Source organism: Lithobates pipiens, unplaced genomic scaffold, assembly GCF_037356315.1.
Source record: "Lithobates pipiens isolate NorthernLeopardFrog02 unplaced genomic scaffold, aLitPip1_a1.2 Scaffold_16, whole genome shotgun sequence".
Taxonomy (NCBI): Eukaryota; Metazoa; Chordata; class Amphibia; order Anura; family Ranidae; genus Lithobates; species Lithobates pipiens.
This window is the reverse complement of record NW_027507748.1, coordinates 407,008,889-407,031,305: the sequence shown is the minus strand read 5'-3', so window position 1 is coordinate 407,031,305 and position 22,417 is coordinate 407,008,889. Positions and strand designations below refer to the sequence as shown.

The window sequence follows — 22,417 nt, the reverse complement described above, 5'->3', positions numbered from 1 at the left end:
AAATGACATTGGTGTCACTGTGACTGGGGGGCAGGGGTAATTGGGGGGGTGATCGGGGGGTAAAGGGGGGGTGTGAGTGTGCCTGGCATGTTCTACTGTGTGTGTAGAGTGTTGGTGCAACTCACCGATCCGCTCTCCTCCGTGTCGGAGCGAAAAATACCGACACGGAGGAGAGAATACATCACTTCCTCTCCTGTGTTTACATTACAGGAGAGGAAGTGATGTCACGGGGGATTTCCATTCGTCGAGAGCGATCGCGAGGGGGTGGCCATGAATGAATGGCCGCCCCCTCATCCCGGATCGCTCTCGAAGGAATGCCGACCGCCGCAGGCACCGGGGGGGGGCCCGATCGGGCCCCCCACCCGCGGGCAGGCAGGGACTTATATATACGCCCATATGCCTGCCCGTGCCATTCTGCCGACGTATATCGTCGTGCGGCGGTCGGCAAGTGGTTAAACTGGTCTTTTAAGGACTGACATACCCTGATCACTGCCAGTGCAGGCTGAACCACTGAACCTACCAGAGAAATATGGTTTTTAAATAGAAATTCCAACTTCTTATCTGTTGGATCCTTCAGCATTTGAGCATTGTCTACAGGACAAGTCAAGTTTTTGTTCACAGAGGATATAGCAGCGTCAATTGCTGGAATCCCCCATTTCTTATTAAACTCTTCCTCCATAGGACAAAGTGTTGAAAACCTTCTTGGAGGAAAAAACTTTATCTGGGTGCTCACTCAGAATACATAAGCTGTTTCTGTAATGAATCGATAGGAAAAGCATGAATAGTTGGGGAGGCTTTAGTGAACCCAAACAAGAAGTGGGCTCATCGACTGACTCTGCTACTGGCAGCAAACATGTGGAGCGGATCAATTCAGTGAGAGATTGTACCAACAACCTTTCTGAACCTGATCCTTCCGTAGACTCTTCATCGGACTCTTCCTGGTCCCCTGAGAGAAAAGCGTCATCTCTCGCCCCCTGTTGCTCAGTTTGAGGGTCCTGTGTAATGGACAGGGACCTATTACGCTTAGTCCAATTCTGGTATACAATTAAGGCATCAATCTTTTGTTCTCTTCAGTAATATATACGTGGGCTGCAGTGCTAAAAGCAGCTGCAACAACCAATGTTCCTGATGGCTCACCCTGACCAGGCATATCACTGAGGGGAGGATGCCATCTTTTTTTAGATATTTTTAGGCTTCCTAGCGGCTACAGAAGTCTTTCTAAAGGTGTTTTACCCCCCTTCCGACCAAAGCCCAATGCACAAAGCATAGGTACTACCAGAAGGAACGCATCCACTGCTTAAACAATAGTCCAGCCCTGCCATTAATGCTCAGCCAGATTCAATAGTGAATGTGTCAAAAGGAATGTGTCACCAAACTTCTTTCATGCCCCTCTTGCTCTTGTGTCCCTCCATCAGCTTGCAGCAGTAAAAATGGTGCTTTAAAACACATTCCAGTGCTGGACGTTGGAAGACGCCAACGCTGTGCTAAGCCCCGCCCCCATCACCTTCGGCCCCCTCTTTCTTTTTTTTTTTTTTTTTAAAAGAGCTTTCCCACGCAAGCACAGGCCTCTGAGCCTATGGGATCACTTCTACGGGGGAGAATGGCGAGGAGAGAGCGTGGAAGCCGCCGAGTAGGACAGCGTGCCAATTTTTCCCAGCGGTCTTCCTCGTGAAGAGGGGGAGAATACAGCACAGGTGGGCGTGTCTAGTGAGGAACCCCCCCAGACTTACAGGAGGTCTGCTTCTGGCTGGAGAGAAAGGAAGCCTGCTGCTCCGGACACATCCTAATCTTTTGCGCAAAGCATGAGAAGGTATGTGCTCCATAGAGCCCCCAGTGGTGACACATAGGTATGACAACATTTACGAATTTAAAGCAGACATTCTTAAGAAAATTGGAAAATTTCTTAGAAAACTCCACTTATCTTTCCCGACACAGGGTTTTCTGTGGTAAAACCAACTGATCCAATCTTTACCCTTCACAGTGGGTTCCTTTAATAAACCTTCAGGAGCTGGGGACCCTCGGGGAACCCACAATCCTGGGCCTGCAATAGCGCCTTCTCCAGTAAAACTTTATGGCCTTAATACCAAAAGTACTGGATCCCGGGGTCCAGCTCTCTAAAAAGAGAAGCATTTACAGGCAAAACCTTGTTTCTTCGGACACAAGGCCCGGGTAACATTCAATTCGGCCTAAAAGACACTTTGGATCCGGCTGCATAGCTAGCCCCAGCAAGGATTGCTCCAGTGGAACTCAGCACAGCTTCACTCATGATTAGGATGGACCACGTGCAGAGCTCGCCAGGAAGTCGACACAACGCTGTGCTAATCACAGGCAGAGACATTGCCCCGATGTGCAGCTGTAGAGATCGGGCAATGTCTCACTGCCCGATCTCTACAGCTGCACATCGGGGCAATGTCTCTGCCTGTGATTAGCACAGCGCTGCGTCGACTTCCTGGCGGGCTCTGCACGTTGTCCATGCAAACACGCCTGAGCTCATCCCTACTCGTGATCAACACCTTAGACACTGACGAAAAAACTGAGGTACTCCCAGTAGTGGGAGGTGTTATATAGGGAGTGGACTTCTTGTCTTAGGGTGTGCCAGTGTCCATCAACTGAAGGTGGCCTATAACCCACATAGTAACTACTATAGCTCTGTGTCCCGTGATGTACAATAAAGACAGTTATTTACAGGACAAGGACACCAGTTCTAATACCCAAATCGCTACTGTGACAACCATGTCAGATAACTTATGAGTAAGGACCGCCAGGGGAATATCCCAAATGGGCTCAAAGGGAGGCTTCTGTAGAGATAACAGGCCCAAACTGAGATCCCTGGCAACAATTATATACAAAGGAGCAATGTTCTCTGAAAGAGTTTGGCCAAAGCTATGACCCCTCAGGGTGCTCAAGGTCAAATGTAGCTACAGCCCAGACTGGACAAAGGACTGTATACCCCTATGTAGTATTAGCTAAAGCAAAAAAACGAAAGGGCTTCCAAGTGCGATAATAGATCTTGCAAAGTACATTTTCTAGCTTTAAGCAGCGAAGGAATAGTGACATCAGGGAGACCCTGATCTTTTGGGCCTTGGCCCTCAACAGCATGAACTCTGCTTTCAGTAAAATAGGTCAACCATCACCTAAGGACACAAGCAAAAAAGTGTGTATTGCTGGGAGTGGGACGGGGTTATATGGGCTGATCTAACAAGCTTTGTTTGCCAGTGTACTCACCTGAAGGTGGCAGTATACAATCAATGGCCAAATTTTAAAGGAGCCTATGTTCTGTATTGTACAATTAAAATAATGCTATATACAATGCTTTTGACCATAGCTAATCATTTTTTGCTTGCTTAACATTAATAACTGCTGTGAATACAGAAACGTTTCTATTCTAAAACAATTGTAAAGCAAAAAAACACTGCAGCCAAGTTTTACAAGCGCAGAAGTTGCAAAATCAAAAGGAAAACAAAGTAAATGCTATAAAATAAGGTTCACTGCTTTTGATTCTCATCTTTGTATGCCTTATATTGCACCCCTTCACAATATCGCAAGCTTAAATTTATGTATAATGTTCGTTCAATGAAACTTGTTCAATTCAGAATATACAAACTTACCTTGTCATTGAATACTCGAAGGCTGTCCAATGTGTGCAGGTTTTGTTCCAGTAGTGCTGTACCTGCCGAATATAAATTAACCTCATCCAGCTGGAGTACTGCCATTGCCACCCAAAATAGAGCTTTGTGCATAGGGGAATCCTAAGAGATATTTACATAAAATATTTAATAACCATTTCAGAAATAAAACATAGCTTTGGGTAGTTTTTAAACTTCTTACTAAACAAACATTTTACATAAATCCCCGGTATACATACATGCACTGGTTTACTCATGCATGAACTGAAATTTTGAAACACTCAGTAGAACAGATGTAAACAAATCAAAGTTGTAGCCAGGAATAAAAAAAATGAGCTCACATTTTTGCACATCTCAGACATCTTGCTACAATAGAACTACTGAAAAGAAACGTTTTCATTTTGGATAGAGTAAAGGTTGTAACACATTTAAGGTTTATTTTTGCCATCTTTGTCCATTGGGGAGATTTACCTTCACTTCACGTCCTATAGTCGAAACAGGGAGTGAGAAGAAAATCCCTGCCAATCAGTCAAGGAAATTTCTTGGGGACTCCGGGACATCAGAACTAAAGTTCCCCTTGGATGATTTCCCTCTATTACTTTTCTAGGGACAACCAAAATTTGGGGATTTTATTTTACTGTCAGTTTGTATCTGTACAGGTCTCTCCTGTGAGGAGATGCTGCCGAGTGGCTCTCCTGTCCTCACACTCTGTGTAAGGCGAGGAGACCGCACTTCATTGTTTATAGGTGATCAGCTGTGATTGGATGCAGCTGATCACATGGGTAAAGAGCCGCAGCATTGGCTCTTTACGGAGATCAGCGTTGTGCAGTGTCCTAGTGACACAGCACGCCCACGACAATGGAACATCCCACCCACCATATAAAGTGTCTGTAAACCTTGGACATGAAATTTGAACAAAGCATATCCCTCTATAGTGTACATGTCTTGTTTAAGAGCACTAAGCATAATTTGTGTCTGCTGCTTTGTTCCTTTATCAGCACGAGTGACTTCTAACAAGTTTTCTTGACACCAAGAGAAAAAAAAAAAAAGATGACAGGGGAGGGATCTCCAGCTGATCGACAGGCTCAGCTCTGTGCAGGAGGTGTTTCTCTTCCCTCCAATCAGCTCTCAGAGCCTTCTTCACTGAGCTCTGAAGAGAGTAACTTCAGCTATCCACCCCCTTTGTCTGGACTTTCAGGGAAGCTTTAAAATTTCAGCACATTGAACAGATATATAGAAGATTGCAGATAAACAGGTACAAATTATGTAGGATTAGTTTAATCTCTATCATCCAAGTCCAGTCACTTAACTGGGTATATAGAAGGGTTTACAACCACTTTAAGGGAATTAGGTGGTAGGCCAGAAAAAAAAAAAAAAAAAAAAAAAAAAAACACCAATAAACTTTGGAACTCTACATTAATGTTCTTACAAGAGACAATATAGTAATTACAGTGCAACTCCCATATCTCCAGTGGCAAGAAGCATGTACATGAAGCAAGTCAAATGACCAGGTGAGGAAACAACTATATAAAAGACACAGGTGAGTAGAGTAGGTCTGCAGAAACGCAGAACTCCAGGTTACTTCCAACAAGGAGATTTTCTAGGCAAGGTGGTCTGGTAAACTCAAGCACTGAATCGAAAACAAGCTAGGTCTTTAGCATGCATTTCTCTGCTAAATGTTTTAGTTTGAGAATGGCTTTTAAAAATAACTTTAACACTTACTGCACAACCCAAAGCAACCTACTTGGTACCAATATTTATTCTGATGACCAATGTCAAACATCGTAGTAAATAAATAAAATGCTTACCTTATTCAGAAGCGGCTGCAGTTTGGTTAGTGCTATCACAGTGGCTTCTATTAGAACTTGGCTGTTGTAGTTGTCAGGACCTTTTAAGCAGCTTTCCAGTCCCTTAAAGAGAATATCACACTTGGTATAAAAGCTAGACAACATTAAATGCACTGGACTACAACTACAAGGGTGATGAGAGGGCAACCAATCTCTTATTTATCAGGCGGCTCTTTACATTCTGTACAAAATAAAAGCAAGCACCAATTTTTTTTCTTTTCCGCTACCTGGGTTTTTAGAAGATTGGAGCTAAAAATGAAAAACACCATTTTACCAATTATTGGTGCCACAAAATTAGGCTCATGGTTTAATTACTCTTTACAACCACAACTGTAATAGGATTTTTTTAAATCACTTACCTGTAAAATCCTTTTCTTGGGATTACATCACGGGACACAGAGCTCTATTCATTACATCATGGGTTAGATAGCCACCTTCAGGTGTTGGACACTGGCAACCCTAATTGTAAGGAAAGTTCCTCCCCTATATAACCCCTTCCATATGGAGAGTACCTCAGTTTTGTAGCAAAGCAATAATTATTCCGATGTGTATATATATATATATATATATATATATATATATATACATATATATATTATATATATACATATACACACTGAAGGGGGGCGTGATGTAAGAAAAGGATTTTACAGGTAAGCCTTGCTGCAGCACTGATAGAAGTCACAAGACTGCTGATAAGAAAAGGCCTAAAAAACCTCTAACATCTTTCACCCTATTTTGGGGTGATCGGAGTATCGGTGTTGATCGTGCTACGTCCGAGTTGGATAAGAAACCATCCTGATGTTCCATCCGTGAAACACATCGCTTGGCACACAGTCGGTTGGAGTTCTCTCACCAGTTTGACGGACCCTCATCGATCCACCCCCTGGCCCTAGATTGGGACCCCAAGCTTTACAGACTCAACTGTCATATGACCGTGTGAGTCCAACACAGTTGGTAAGAGTATTTATTTACTTCCCTGATGTCTACAGACAAGCTGTTTTACATGGGTATATCTGTTTAGCAAGATCCCTCTCTTTCCTTGAAATGGCCTAACCATCTTTGTACCAGTTACATCACGGAAGTTCATACCCATTCCATTGGACTTTGTTTTATGTATATGGACTTTCTCATGTGACCATTTATTTGGAATTTTTTGTGTATGTGTTGATCACATTCACTATTACAGAAGCGCTACACTATTTTTTACCTTTAGAATCCTGATACTACCTTAGGTAAGAAAAGCCGGGTGAGGACGCAACACCACCCTGTCTTTGTGAATAATTAAGTATGGCTCTTTACATAAAAGAGCCGCTAACTCCGATACCCTCCTGGCAGAGGATATAGCAACAAGAAAAAAAAAAACTTATTGGTCAAAAGACACAAAGAAGCATGACATAATGGTTCAAAAGGCTGTTTTTGCAAAACAGAACCAAATTCAAATCCCATGGGCACACGGGCGGCCTGACTGGTGGATTTATACCCAGTGCCCCTGAATAAAGGCCCAGACTAGGGAATGGGAGGCAAGCCATTTCTGAAAAAATACAAACTTGAGATCTGACCCTTGATAGTGCTCAAAGCCAGCTTCATCTCTACTCTTAACTGAAGAAAAGCAATAATTCTATCAATAGCATACCTTCTAGGATGCCATCCTTTGGACTCACACCAGGAGACATATGCCTTCCAGATTCTATAATAAATGAGCCTGGAGGCTGGCTTCTTGGCATTAACCAGAGTGGTTAGGACTGCAGCAGAGAGCCCACTTTTTTTAGGCTGTAGGTCTCAACAGCCAAACCTTCAAATTCAGTCTTTGTAAGGATGAATGGAATATCGGTCCTTGCGAGAGCAGGTCTGGTCGCAGTGGGAGCACCCATGGCCTTCCAACTACCATCCTCACGATCTCTGCCTACCAGATCCTCCTGGGCCATGCCAGAGCTACTAGGATTACTGGTTTCCCTTCTGACCTGACCCTGCAAAGTAACTGAGCAAGAAGCGGAACTGGACGGAATGCATAGATCAGAGAAAACTGATCCCCCGGAACCATCAGTACATCTGAACCTTGTGCTAGCGGGTCATTTATTCTTGATACAGACGACCAGTGTGTTGTTGAACCTGGAGGCTAGTAGGTCTACATCCAGAGTACCCCATCTCTGGAATATTGCTTGAGATATGGTGGGGTGTAATAACCATTCTCCTGGGTCCAGCTGCTGGAGGTTTAAAAAGTCTGCTTTCCAATTTTCCACCCTGCTGACAGAGACAAGGCTGCTGACAGACAAGGAACATGTTTCTCTGCCAAAGCGAGAACAGGATTCACCTCCCTCTGGGCACTCAGTCGGCAGAACGGCACGGCTGAGCAAAGTAATCGCCGATCGCCGCCATTACTAGTAAAAAAATTAAAAAGTAATAAAAATGCCATAAAAACTAGCCCCATTTTGATCAAATGCTTATAGCGATTTTTTTTTACCAAAAATATGTAAAAGAATAAGTATTGGCCTAAAGTGAGGAAAACTTATTTTTTCAAAATTATCGCTATTTTTTTGTTTATAGTGCAAAAAATAAAAACTGCAGGGGTGATCAAATACCCTCAAAAGAACGCTCCATTTGTGGGGAAAAAAAAAGACGCCAATTTTGTTTGGGAGTGGGCGGGAAAAATTGGCACATGTAGGTATGCATCTTTGATATCTATTGATGCCAGGAATTCTCCCCTCTGAAGGGTGGAGACCACCGAGCGGACAGACTCCATGTGGAGCGTGCAAACGTTTAAGAACTGATTTAGGTCCTTTAGATCCAGAATGGTTCTGACATCTCCGTTTGGTTTCGGGACTGTAAAGAGGTTTGAATAAAACAGAGAGCCTTACTCCTCTGGAGCTAGCTCTATGATCACCCCTTGAGACAACAGGCGATCCAAAAGCCAGAAAACAAGGATCTTCTTTTTTTCTGGGTGCTTGGGAACACCCGACAAAAGGAGATGGGATGGTGGAAATACCCGAAATTATAGATACCGTGGAGGATACCCAGTTGTCTTGAATGTCTTTCTTGCCAAACACCCGAAAAAAGCCCTGAAGCCTTCCCCCCACTCGGCTGAGCGGGGCGTCCTTCACAAGGCAGCTTTGGGATTCTGCTTAGCAGACCTTTGACCCCAATTCTTCTGCCCATGGATTTGGTCTTGGACCTTTCCACTTGTACTGGACTGGGAAGGCCATCGCCACTGCCCAGAGGCGGGGAAAGAGAATGTTTAAAAAGGATGTTTATTTTTCTTTTTAACCGGCAATAAGGTGGTCTTGCCACTGGAAATCTTCTGGATATATTTATCCAGATAATCCCCAAACAAGCATTCCCCATGAAACATTAACCCAGCTAAATATCTTATGCAGGAGGATTCAACTGCCCAATGTTTAAGCCAAAGGGACCTACACGTGTACCAGCAGGAGTGTAAGGTGGGATGCTTGTTGGATAGAATCCATAATCGCATCTATTGAAAAACATAAGGCCCTCGGAAGAGCTGCATAGTCTTGAACTTGTTCAACAGTAAGAAAATTAACTACCTGCTTCACCTGCTCTTTCAAATATTGGCACATACCAACTACTACAACCGCAGGTTGGACCACAGCATTAGCCATTGCAAAAGAGGAATTAAGTAATGATTCCACCTTTTTGTCAGTTGGATCTTTAAACACCTGAACATTGTCCACAGGACAAGTTAGGCTTTTGTTCACAGAAGAAATAGCCGCATCTATTGCTGGCACACTCCATTTCTTGGTGAATTTTTCCTCCATAGGGCAGAGCAGGGAGAAATTCCTAGGAGGAGAAAATGATTTATCCGGGTGAGCCCAACCATTATACAATAGTTTTTTCCATTAATCGATAGATGGTAAAGGAAAAAAGCAGCCTGTGGAGAATTCCGAGATCCCAGGGACGAAACAGAGGACACTGCTGGTTCAGCACTGGGCAAATTGTATGTGGTACGCACCACCTCTGTATAGTATTGTACCTGTAGCCTGAGAGTCTGCGAGATAGAAGAGCTTCTCAACCCTTGATTTGTCCGACTGCTCATGATCCTTGTCCCCCGACAATGTTGTATCATCAGACTGCTGATCATCTGATAGGGAACCCAGAGCAGGGGAAGGAGACCTACCAGTTTTCTGCTAAGGATTCTGTGATAAAAGCAGTAATCATTTGTTCTAAATGACCCAATGCTGCCTCCATAGCATCTTCAGTGACATATGCAGGGGCTGCAATATTGGGAGAGGCCGCAATGCCTGACAGTGGCAATGGCTCACCTTGCATGGCTGTCTCCAGTCTCGCGGGGGGGATGTTACCCTGCAGGCACGTCTAGAGCCCCCCGACCCCAACGATGACTTCTTGGTGCTCTTTTTACCTGCCCCTGAAACACTTTTTCAGGGAGATATAGTCCTAAGCTAACAAAGCAAGAGGTACTAAAATCAATGACATACACTGTTGTGCCTAGCTTACAATAGTAATGTTTTCTTAGACTGCACAACCTGATGCCGAGTAGGTGTCTAGGTGTGCCTGTATTCGAACCACAAGATGCTTATGTGGCCCAGCTCTGTGTCCTGCCGCTTACAGGTGCCTGGCGACCTGGGCTCTTTAAAACAAGTGCCTTGCGCCTACGCAGTGAATCGGCGCACGCGTGTGGCGCTCGCAAGCACGCCCTCCCTCCTTCCCCACAGTAAAAGCGCGCCCCTTGCACGCCTGCGTAGGGACAATAACGCGAGGGTAAAGAGAAGACTTTGGGACCCCAAGACTGCGTGGGATCCCCTTATCAAGTGGCAGAGCCTGCAGTGGAGGAGGTGAGTGACTGACACAGTGGCGGCTTCACTGAGCTGTATTTCCTGGAAGCATATAAGTAACACAAGGTATGCCTTTAACTCTCTCTAGTGGCAGAAAACAGGTAAGACATGAAACAACTCAAAGAAGCTAATCCTTAAGGTATTTTCCTAGGATTGCTTCAGTTACCTTATCCCTGCCGCAAGATACTGCTGAGGACAGCCAGACCCAAACTTCACCCATCACGGCAGGTAGTAGCGTGCCAACCTTTAGGGTTCTGGGTTCCTACATACAGGAGCCTCTTACCTGGACTTGTAGAAGACTTGCCAGAAAAACTTTGCACATTTTTAATATATATGCTCAAAAGTACTGGATCCCAGAGCCCAGTCTTCAGAGAGAGACATTAAAGGCAAACCTAGTTTCTTCTTCTACAAGGCCCGGGTACCATCCATCTTATGTAATATAAATTGGCCTGAGGTATGGATCCAGTTGTGTAGCTCCTAGAACCCTGCAGGAACCTTCAAACAGAGCTTTCTTCTAAGCACATCTTGCATCATGACCAAAAACCTTAGACACTGGTGAAAAAAACTGAGGTACTCTCCATATGGGAGGGGTTATATAGGGGAGGAACTCTCCTTACAATTAGGGTTGCCAGTGTCCAACATCTGAAGGTGGCTATCTAACCCATGATGTAAAATAGACCTCTGTGTCCCGTGATGTATGAACAAGAAAAAATAAATTTTCACAAAAAGTTTTCACTTCACATAAGAATTTTTGTCCGTTTTCATGCATTTTTCATGCGCTTTCATATGTTTTTTTTCCATTAACTAAAGGACTGTGGGTCCAAAAATGCCCAATGTCTTGCCAAAAGAAAACTGTTTCCTGGTTGCATGGAAGATTGTTGCATAGGTGTGGATGGGCCCCAAGAGACAATGAGATTCCTGTCGACGTACATTGGCGAGCGACAAACCACAGAGGTGTGAATGCGGACTTGCATAATGTTTTTGGTTATCTCTTAACTCTAAATCTACCGATGCATGCTCTTAACAGATGGGGCTTCTCATTTACACATGACATGCCACTTAAAGTGGAGGGCCACTCTAAAAATAAAAATATCCTTATTGAGGATGGCGGTGCCGGGACACAATACGAGGGAGGTATCGGCCTCGGGGGTCCGACATCGCGGGCGCCCTGGACAGGCAAGTGTCCTTAATAAAGTCAGCAGCTACAGTGTTTGCAGCTGCTGACTTAAAAAAAAAAAATCTTTAAGGCTGGAACACCCCTTTAAGTTATTTAGGCTAGGACTCCGGGACAAATTTTAAAATACATCATAAGACAGGATTACAATCAGTCAATAAAGTTTGCTTTTGGAGCATGTTACGCCCATATTAAGGGTGCAATATAAAACATGAGCCAGCGCCTCTACCCCCATCCCCGATTTCCCCTCGCTGTAAAGTCAGACGGGGGGATCCTCTACATTATGGCCACTGTCACATATTAAAATCAGCACCCTTTTACTTCACTGACACTTTCTCTAGCTTTCTAACAGAAAGCCCAGACGGGTATGGGCAGAAAGCTGGAATGTCTGCAGGAGTCTGACATTGCACCCACAATCCACTGACCCCAGTCAGCAGGTGACAAGTGTGAGATTAGAGCTTTAGATGACTCGCCTAGTGTTTATACAAACTTCAGTACTAGGATTTCAGATTACACACAATTAGAGAGTCCTTCTATAAAGGCTTAAAGTGGTTGTAAACCCTTACAAACCACTTTGACCTACAGGTAAGCCTAGATTAAAGCTTACCTGTAGGTCCAAGAAATATCTCCTAAACCTACACGGTTTAGGAGATATATGCTGAAAGACAGGCACCGCTGTCTACGGTGCATGCGCCGTAGACAGCGGCGCGCAGGCGAACTGAGCACGCCGCAATTAACGGCGATATGCCGCGAGTGGCGGCTCCCGTGCGCATGCACGGGAGTGATGTCATCGTGGCTCCGACGAATGACAGCGCTGGAGCAGCGAGATCCACCAAGAAGATGGAGGCTCCAAACTACAGGGGACAGTAGTGACTTTGCTGGCTCCTGTGTCGCATAGTAGTCCATTATGCTTTACCTTTGCAGGGAATCAAAGAGGAAGTAAACCCATCAGGGTTTACTTCCTCTTTAAGCGGGATAACACAGTAGAAGCTTTTTTTTTGCAGGGTACACAGAATTTTTTTTTTTTTCGTCCAACACAACCAAACCAAAAACACAGAGGAGATCACTGTACTAACACACACAATGATAGTGCAGCCATCTCCCCTGCTGTGCTTTTGTGCTCTGTCAGGATTGCCCCCAAACAAGAACATACTGATCAGCAATGGCAGCCAATGGTTGATCAGATGAAGGTTTTCCAGCATGTCCCTTAGACAAAAACTGGTCACCAGCTTCTGTCAGAAAGACATCTGTACACACTGACTGAATGTCATCTGGTTCCTGTTTAACCAACCAATATTAAGGCCTGTAGGTGCTCAACCTAAGCTATGTAGAACTGCATTCCTCTGGAGCAGCAAAAAATTGGCGAAGTTAGTTCTAAGTCTTCTTATAAAGAGAAGAGGAGAGAAACAGACAGTTTGGGCCAAGAAAAAGTTTGGCCCAAACAGTGCCTATTCGTGAACACCCAAATTTGTGGAATGCATGGCAGGATGAACACCCACTGAGCACCTCATGCTGCACAGTGCATTCAAAGCCCTGATTGGGAAAAGCTCTGCCCAATCAGGGCACAGTGAATAGCTGGTTAAGGAGCGGGACCAGGAAGCCAGCCGCTGCATCCTTAACGGATGAGTCCTCAGAATTTAATGGGCTTCCTCTGACAGCTTAGTGAAAAAACAAAAACAATTGCCAGCAACAGAAAAAAGCAGAGCCCTCTTCTCATTTTGAGGGAACAGTGTCTGGTAGGGTTCAGGGGGAGGGGGCTCGCTTGCCAGGCTGGGTACTGGAATAAGGATCTGGTATAGATGGATTGGGGGGGAGGGGACTGTTTTTTGTATTGCCAGCAATGAGATTGTATTGCCGGAATTTGAACAACATTTTTTTTTTCTTTATGTCAGTTTTGCTGCAGCAGGTTCTATACATGGTACAGATACACCACTATACAGGCAGACTAAGGGGCGTCCTCAGGCACTATATTTAAAGGAACTTTTAATTTTTATTGTTCCACTTGAAGCATTAAAATCTCTGACCCTGTAACAACTTTTTTTTTAACCACTTAAGCCCCGGACCATTGTGCTGGCTTAAGACCAGAGCACTTTTTGCGATTCGCACTGTGACACCAACTGACAATTGCGCGGTCGTGCGGCATTGCTCTCAAACAAAACTGACGTCCCTTTTTTCCACACAAATAGTGTTCTTTTGGTGGTATTGGATCACCTCTGCGGTATTTATTTTTTGCGCTATAAACAAAAAAAGAGCAACAATTTTGGGAAAAATTTTTTTTACTATAATAAATATCCCCAAAAATATATATAAAAAAAACTTTTTTCCCCAGTTTAGGCTGATACGTAGTCTTCTACATATTTTTGGTAAAAAAAAAAAAAAAAAAAAAAAAAAGAAAACCACAACACAATAAGATTGATTGGTTGGCACAAAAGTTATATCGTTTACAAAATGGGGGATAGTTTTATGGCATTTTTATTAATAATTTTTTTTTTTTACACTAGTAATGGCGGCGATCAGCGATTTTTATTGTGACTGCGACATTATGGCGGACACATCGGACATTTTTGACACCATTGTCATTTATACAGCAATCAGTTCTATACAAATGTACCTATTCCTGTGTAAATGACACTGGCAGTGAAGGGGTTAACCAGGAGGTGGCAGTATAGGGGTTAAGTGTGTCCTAGGGGCGTGTTTACATCGGCACCTCCCCGGGTATCCCCACGGCGAACGAGTCCGCGGGACCCGCGGTCGGACTCATGGGAAGCAATTTTAAATGGCACGGCGACAATTTTAAATGGACGTACCTGTACGCCAATTTGCCTGTCTGTGCCATTCTGCCAATGTACATAGTCGTGCGCTGGTCGGGAAGCAGTTAAAATAAATTTTGTATTGATACATGACCCCCATACCCCTTTTATGGCCAATAAATTGCATATAAGCCTTCAAAATCGGGACTTTATTTTACAAATTTGGGTCCCATAGACTTCAATGGGTTCGGGTCTGAACTTTAGCGATGTTTGAGAGTTCTGGTGTGAACCGAACCAGGGGGAAAAATAAATAAAAAAAATCAAGCTTTTGAAAGTTAAGCCTGGTCTTACACAATCTGCTCTCCCTCCTCTCGAAACTGGCTGGAACTTTCCTTTATCCTGTTGACTGAGGTCAGCCAGCCAACAGAAGAAAAAAATAAATAAATAAAAAATCAGCCAATGGGAAAAGGAGGGATCAAAAAGGAAAAAAAAAAAAAAAACGAAAGGGAGAGTGTACATACAGCTGATTTTGACATGGAGCTTCACAGGCATGCAGGGCGAGTAGAGCTGCCTGAAAGACTGGAAATAATTCAGTGCTTCTGCCATTAACTTTTAAGGCTAGGTTCACACTTGTGCGGGCCACGGTTTACACGGGCATGAGAGGCCGTTCATTTGAACAGGTTGCCATGCAGCGCAAATGCAGGAAACAAAATCACAGCCCACGTGGGAACCGAGTTTCCCAGCACAATTGTGATTCAGTGCAGAGGGTGTGCCATTAGGATGAATGGCACCCGCATTTCTCTGTATGGGTGGTTGCAGCTGCCAGTATTTGTGAGGGTCCTGCAGTGGCACTATATCCACACAGATGTGAACCTAGCCTAAGGGTAAACTGTACTGCAGTTACACGTCAGTAAGGGCTTGAATTTCTTACTAGTTATGAATATATAAATACATACTCTAAGGCACAGGTTCACTTTAAATGAGAACTGCAACTAGAATTAACCTATATAAATATGAAGAAAATGCTCTAATATGCTCTAATATGCTCTAAAAATGAAGATGAAGAAGAAGAAAATGCTCTAGTATGATATAATACCTTGCTTAAAATTCGGATAATCTGTTTAATTTGTCCATGAGACACACGCTTGCTTATACAGCCAAACACAACAAGTGCTCGTGGCTGTAGTGAAGGATTGTACTGGAATGCAAACCTGAGTAGACAGAAAATGGATTTTAGTAATATGCAAATGTTAAAAGGAAAGACCAATTAATTTTGTTGTGAAAACATACTTTTGAGCAAGTTCCGTCCACTGGTCCAACCACTTGCAAGTTGGGATATCTCTCATGCAAGCCTAAAACAAAATGCAGCAAGTTATTACATCACAGTAAATATGAGCTATGGAGACATTTTCAAAGTAAGAATCTCTATTCGACATCTATGTTTAGTAAGGTCGAAACAACTAATCGATTATGAAAATAGTTGTCAACTATTTTGACCAACTAATTAATTATGAGCCAATTAGTTGGCCTGCATACAGAATGCATTATTTGTTTACATATCGGGAAATACAGTTAAGCACACAGAGCTCAGTACACTGTCCATACGTCAGTAAGTGCCTGAGAACGTGTGAGGAGCAATGCCTCATGGGGCATGTAGTCCTGGGCAGGAAGTGAGAGGTTCTAAATGCAGTTTTTTAACCTTGTGGCTTGCTATTGGGGCACTCTGAAGGCAGGAGAAGCTAGAAGCATCGGTGGGGGACCCCAGAAGAGGATCAGACGGACTACTGATGGACATGTGTCACCCTATCCTTCCCGGGAACACCACAGGAGCGGTGCAAGGTTAGATTCGATCGCGCGTCCGGTGATTCTTACGATATGCTTTAAACAGATGTGATGTTTGTGAGTGTTGCTTTTGGAGAATCTTTAATAAAATATCATTTGGATGGGATTACGCTATGTAGTTTTTCATCTTCCTGATTGCATGTTCAAGATATATTTGGGACCCTCTGTTAAGTGAGGAGGCGCACCTGGTTATATGATAAGCGCTCAAACCAGCAGTCTGGTAAGTGCAATAGCCATAGGGAACTGCACAGGAGGTGTGGTGAAGGAGTAATTGCCACTTGTGAATCGCCTATCAACACTTGCTGGATGATTTTCTGACAGTCACCCTCACCTGGTAATTAACTGTACAGATATCTTTGGCATGCTTTAATGAACTGTTTTGGCACTAATCTATTTTAGGAATAAATTAACTGTTCACCGCTAAACACTGATCTAGTCCAGGTTATAGCGTGGCATTTATTTATATCATTTGTTTTCATTTTTTTCTCGTAAAAATATTTTTACTCGGCTCTTCTTGGCTCCGCTTAGTCACACCCATTCACACCATTGGACCTGTGTTATGTCCATCACAGGGCGGGACTGGGCGTGACTTTGAGTAGAGCCGAGCACACTCGACTATGTGCATCTCGCCTCCGTCTAGTCCCTGCGATCTCGGCAGCGTTCGCTCCGCCCCGGCAAGTCTCGTGGCGGCAATTTTAAATTCATCTAAGGCTGCGATGGACACTGAGGCAAGGCTGCACTGATGGACAGGCTGCAGGACAAGGCTGCAAATGACACTGACCAGGCTTCAGATGGACACTGATAAGGCTGCATTGATGGGCATTTAAATGTAAGTTATTTTTCCTTAAACTTCCCTCCCAAAAGTTTTTTCCTTAAAATTCCCTCCTAAACTTGGGGTGCGTGTTATACGCCAAAAAAATACAGTAAATATAACAATCTGGTTGTTCAGGAACAATTCATCATATGAGGATGTGTTGTTAAGCCCACCAACATACCCAGTATTCTGTGCGTGTCATGCAATCTACCATTGCCCAATACGGTTTGTGAGGGTCAAAAAGGGTCTCAAAGGCAACCTGGGACAATGTTCTGCTAAAATGTGTATGCAAATGTTGAAACATCTATGAATAGACTTATGCATTGTGAATGAAAAGCAAAGATTGTTTAAAATAAATTCCTGTTTACATGGAACAATTTTAACAAACGTCATTAAAAATAATGGAAAGATTCCCAAATGATACCTCCATAATTTCTAACAGTGCTTCTGTAACAGTTTCCAATGAAGTCAGAGCAAATGTCTCCCTCTCATAGGAACCGGGTGAAAATGAGCGATCACGATAACTGGATCGGAAAGCGATAACTGCAGCAGACTTCACTTTACTGATCCCAAACAGCAGGTAGAACTTGGGCAGGGAAAACTCTGTCAGACTGAGCCGCAACACTTGCTTGGTCTCCTCTGTGGGCAAACAGACCAAAAAATACATAAAAACTTTCATAAACAACAAAAACTGATAACGTTTATTACAACTCAGTGCCTTCTAATAAGAGGGAAGTGTACTTAATACAAAGCCCCACCCATACCCCCAACGCCACCCTTAGCTTCAGAAGATATAAAACATACCTCAAATGCATAACTGCCAAACTTGCCTAGGGCAAGACAGTGTTTACAGACCCTGGATCTTGCATTTTCTGCGGCCTTTAGCGTAATGGCTAATGCCCCTAGAAAGGTATGTGATGCCAATACTTTGGTATACAGACATTAGAATATGTTTGAGCTATGGGGTCAGTAAACACTCTGCCATTTATCAAGCTGCACAAAAACATCAGCCAGACATGTGCATTTTATACCCATCTTTGTTGAGGGTGGGATGCATTTTGTAAATGTTACTTTACAGTATACTTCAAGTCATATCTCCAAAAAGGCCAACACATTTGATTACTCAATGTCAACTCTGCAAAAAGTACTCACCACTGAAATTCAGCTGTGAGCAGGTGCACAACGAGTGAATGATATTGATCACAAGTCCATGGGTGGAAGCTCGAAGAGAAAGAGGACCTGTTGCCACCAATAATGTGACAACATGGAAGAGGTAGGGTAGATGGGCAGCCACATCCAAGGAGTTGTTGAAGGATAGCATGAGCATGTATCGGGCAAGTATGGCAATATCGTCCCACATGAGGTGCTGTTCCAGTGTTGGGGTAGGAGAAAGACAGGTCTTGTCTATTATCTTGCACATCCTCCCAATCACCTGAAAAGAAAGTATATGAAGCGAAGCTCAGAAGATAATGCTTGGTACTTTTTTGTGCATGTTAGGAATAAAATCAGCTGGAATCCTAAAATGTAATAAATGTATAAAAGTGCAAATAAAAATTCCTGTATAGTCCAAAAAATACATATGTATTATAATTCCTCCACCAACGATTAGTGCCAGACTCTTCCCAGTGTCCATTAGTGGACTAATTTAACTATGTGAAAATATAAGTGGAATAACTTGCTGTCAGGGTTGGAAGGTATGGACAGACTCAAACGGGGACACATGCAAAAAAACACATGCTGACTACAGAAGTCTAAAAGTAAGGAAAATCTCTCCAATGGGGTCTCAGATGAGGGGGAGGGGTGGAATAAACGACACATTTTTAACTCGGCCTAACTTTTAAAAGATACGTTTAAAGAGCTCAACTGCTGTGTGGTGGGTGGGCTAATGCTGTACACATGTACCTGCTAGAGTGCACTATGCCAGTGATGAGGATACATTTGTAAGTACCCTCATCACCACTGACTTCTGAGTCGGGGGTCTTCTGTGTCTGCCATTTTGCAGCCACTCATGTGCAAGCACACAGGAGTTGCTTCGTTCAACAGCTGCATTTCCAGAATTTTACAGTACAAAGTTTCCCTAACGTTCAATCCAGCTAAATAAAAAAAATGCTAGAAGAATCTGTTTCTTGGCAAAAGACTCTGGATGCCAACTCAAAGGATTACTTTCTAGCAGTTTTTTTCCCCTGATTAGTCCCCCTTTAAGTATTAAATGCATACCTTGCTTGAAACCAGTTTAACATTGCCAGATGCCAGAGCAACTGCTGTATCAGCCATAACTTCAGCCTTTATAGATCCCAGTCCACCTGTTGCACTGGTTTTGATGAAGCTGTCTAGTACAACATCTAGAAGATCTGTGATCTATTAAAAAAATAAAAAGGTCAAAGAAAACAGAACACATTTCTATTTCAGCAATAAAGAAAACCGAACACATTTCTATTTCAGCAATAAATTATCCATTCAATTTTAGCTTATTCAATCTGCAATTTATATGTTAATAGGATGGCCAATCAAACAAGATGAGAATGTCGAAAGCAATTCTAATCAAAATGTTAATGGATTTCAAAAAAATTGTATACATTTGTATACATTTACCTAAAGTACAGTGGCAAAATATGCTATTACTTAGCTGCGTGTGATGCAGGAACAGAATTTCAAGCCATATATTGAGAGGAAAAAAAAAGAAAAAAATCGCCCCCCCCCCCATACTAAAATTACAAGGATAAAAATGTACACACCATTTGCTCACTCAGATTTACTCTCTCAAATAAAAGGTCAGTAGGATAAAATATGATTACATGCTGAGAGCAGATCAGAAAGAGCAAACCCTATAAGCATATATACACTCATATGTACAAAGTTGTGTACTCCAGTTAAATTACATGTTCTGCTAATTTTCTCAGTGAAAACAAGCTCTGACAGCCTTTGCAGGGAGTAAACATGAAAACAGTTGCAAAAATGTTAAAGCAATATTAGAATGTACTAGATAGGGAGTTGAGTTTCACTTTAAGTTTCCCAAACATACTCGCCTCCAAGCGATGCAGCGGTAAAAATCTCTTGCCAGACACCATAATCTCCTTGGATGCCAATTTTTAGGCTTCTTTATTGGCCAGCGGGGGGGGGGGGGGGGGGGAGGCGTCCTACCACATATGCACGCTGGAGTGAGTCAGTCATTCCGGCAAAGCCAAAGTGTGTTGGGAATGCATACTGAACCGCGTATTCCTCCCACAAACCCCACCAACGGGGCACTATTTCTCCCACTGACGCCACCTATGGTGCACGATTCGGACCACTGACACCAATGATAGGGCACTGCCATCTATGGTGCACCATTCCTCCCACTGAGACCAATGATAGGGCACTATTCCTCTCATTGATATCAATTATGGGGCACTATTCCTTCACCTAATACCAATCATGGGGCTTAGTTTAATCCCACTTGCCCTTTGCTTAGAAAGTTTGCACACCCCTGAATTAGACTATCAAACTTGATGGCACCAATAATTTTTCCAGTGCAGCTAAGATATGTTAAACAAGGACAAGGCGATTTCTATAGTATTAGGGAGATGGTAATCTACTCACCTGTCCCAGACTGCCCCATATTTTTGCTTGAATGGAAGGATACATCTGTTTTTCATTAATGGTCATGGTTATCAGTTTATCCAAGATAGCACTGACACGCTGCCTCTTCGCATCATCAGTGAGCTTACAGAACCGAACAAGATTCAACAACCAGGGAGTCATGTATTCCAGACAGAGATGCTTCAGCTCAATGCCTACAAATGAAACATACACAGATGCTCAAATGGATAACTGTGGTATATTTATTTAAGTCCCAGCGTTAGCATAACACAGAAAAAAAACTGACTCCAGTTTGGTTTAGAATCTTGACTTATTTAATGCAAATTTTACTTATTGCACATTACAGTACTGGAAACTTTAGGAGGTAATTTATTTGAAAGAGCAAGACCACTGTTTGCTTCAAGAGCCAAATAAGTTAAACTTTTTTTTGTTTTTTTTACATTGTCAAAGTTCATGAAAAAAATAAAATGGTGGTGAGGGTTCCACACCCCCCTCCTTTCGTGACGGCCCTCACGCAAACCTCAGATGTGAGAGATTAATTTCTTAAAATGTTCTTTGTTGCTCTACAGAGATGACTGGGAAAGCCCAATTTCAGTTTATTTAATACCCCATGTTAAAATGCTAGCATTCCCAAAGATAGTAAAAGATTCCCAAAGATAGTAAAGAAAGTAAGACTGCATTACACAGTGGCACAACAATTTTTTTTTTTTTCCCAGTTCCTCGCACCTATTTTATCATATGTCAGATCAGCCATTTATTTGAATTTCATAGCGTGGCTTGAAACAAGGCAATTTGGGGAAATCCATATTGAGTGACCGATGTATTTAAAGGGAACTCACCGTACACCAAAAATAAAACAAAAAGCAAGACAGACTCTATAATGTCCAAATATGGTGATCTAGCAACACAAACCACATTTAAGTTTGGTTCAAAGTAAAGACTTTTTCAGTCACACTTATGGAAGTAACACCCAAGAGAAAATTTTTACTGCATAAAACAAATAGAAGTCTGTTCACATAACTATTCTTTTACACACAAGGTACTGAAATGCATAAAAGTATTAAGGACTAGGTAATAAAAGCCTATTTTTCTAAGTAAAACATGGGATGTCAGTAGCTAAGTGGACATGATCTACTGTCGAATGCTAGCCAAGCATCAGTCAAAAAATCGCTTGAAAGCATTTTAAAAAAATAAACACACGGTTGTGAGAGCAAACGATATTGCCATCATGCAATGACTGAATTTCAAATGATAAATCGTTCAATGGACACAAATCAGGTTCTTGTTTGTTTTTTGCTTCTGGGTCACTTATGCGTAGTACCAACAGTTCAATTTTGTAACCGGGGCGAGAAACGCATTGACCTTTCAATTTATCGTCCGTTCGGCAGACAACAAGCTCAGCTTTGTTTTTATGGCCATCTTCGGATTGCTGTGTCTCAGGCCCAATTGTACCTGCCAAGTTTGACTCTTCAGGAATATTAAAAACATAAAATCAGCCATTTATAACTGAAAAGCAGAAATGTATCTGAAAAATGGCCCAAAGGTCAAACATTATGTGTACGTTATTTGATAAAAAAAATAAGTCAATATCTAAATGCTTAAGTAGGTTTGTAACTAAGGGGCACTTGCCATAAAATCCATTTCTCTGAGTTCATTGACAGACACAGCCTTCTTTATTCAGAACCATGGGGTTATATCACACCCTACAGGAGTAGGACACTAGGCAGACAAAGACTTGGCTAAGCCCATGGCCAGTCCTAGGTGATATACACCTCCCTCTAAGCTATAGGCCTTCAGTTATGCAACAAGAAGTATCAGAAGTATTAAAACTCCATAGAGGGGTGGGTGCTGTCTGTCAATTAACTCAGAGAAACGGATTTTATGGAAAGTCAAAAAATAGGATTTTAAAACCGCTTACCTATAAAATCCTTTTCTTTGATGTACATCAAGGGACACAGAGCCGTAGTACTTACT

The 22,417-nt window shown here is 42.8% G+C and overlaps 1 protein-coding gene across 5 annotated transcripts in view; it reads right to left on the bottom strand.

The window, feature by feature from the left end:
• The window catches only part of NF1 (neurofibromin 1), a 436,753-nt gene that overhangs the window by 93,660 nt on the left and 320,676 nt on the right, over window positions 1–22,417 (bottom strand). For all 5 annotated transcript variants that reach the window (XM_077482413.1, XM_077482415.1, XM_077482416.1 and 2 more), the window contains 8 exons: window positions 20,444–20,637; window positions 19,082–19,222; window positions 18,017–18,296; window positions 17,289–17,503; window positions 15,499–15,560; window positions 15,305–15,419; window positions 5,435–5,536; window positions 3,609–3,749 (listed from right to left, as the gene is read on the bottom strand). In XM_077482413.1, the coding sequence (XP_077338539.1) occupies window positions 3,609–3,749; window positions 5,435–5,536; window positions 15,305–15,419; window positions 15,499–15,560; window positions 17,289–17,503; window positions 18,017–18,296; window positions 19,082–19,222; window positions 20,444–20,637 (1,250 nt within the window). The remainder of the gene's footprint in view (window positions 1–3,608; window positions 3,750–5,434; window positions 5,537–15,304; window positions 15,420–15,498; window positions 15,561–17,288; window positions 17,504–18,016; window positions 18,297–19,081; window positions 19,223–20,443; window positions 20,638–22,417) is intronic.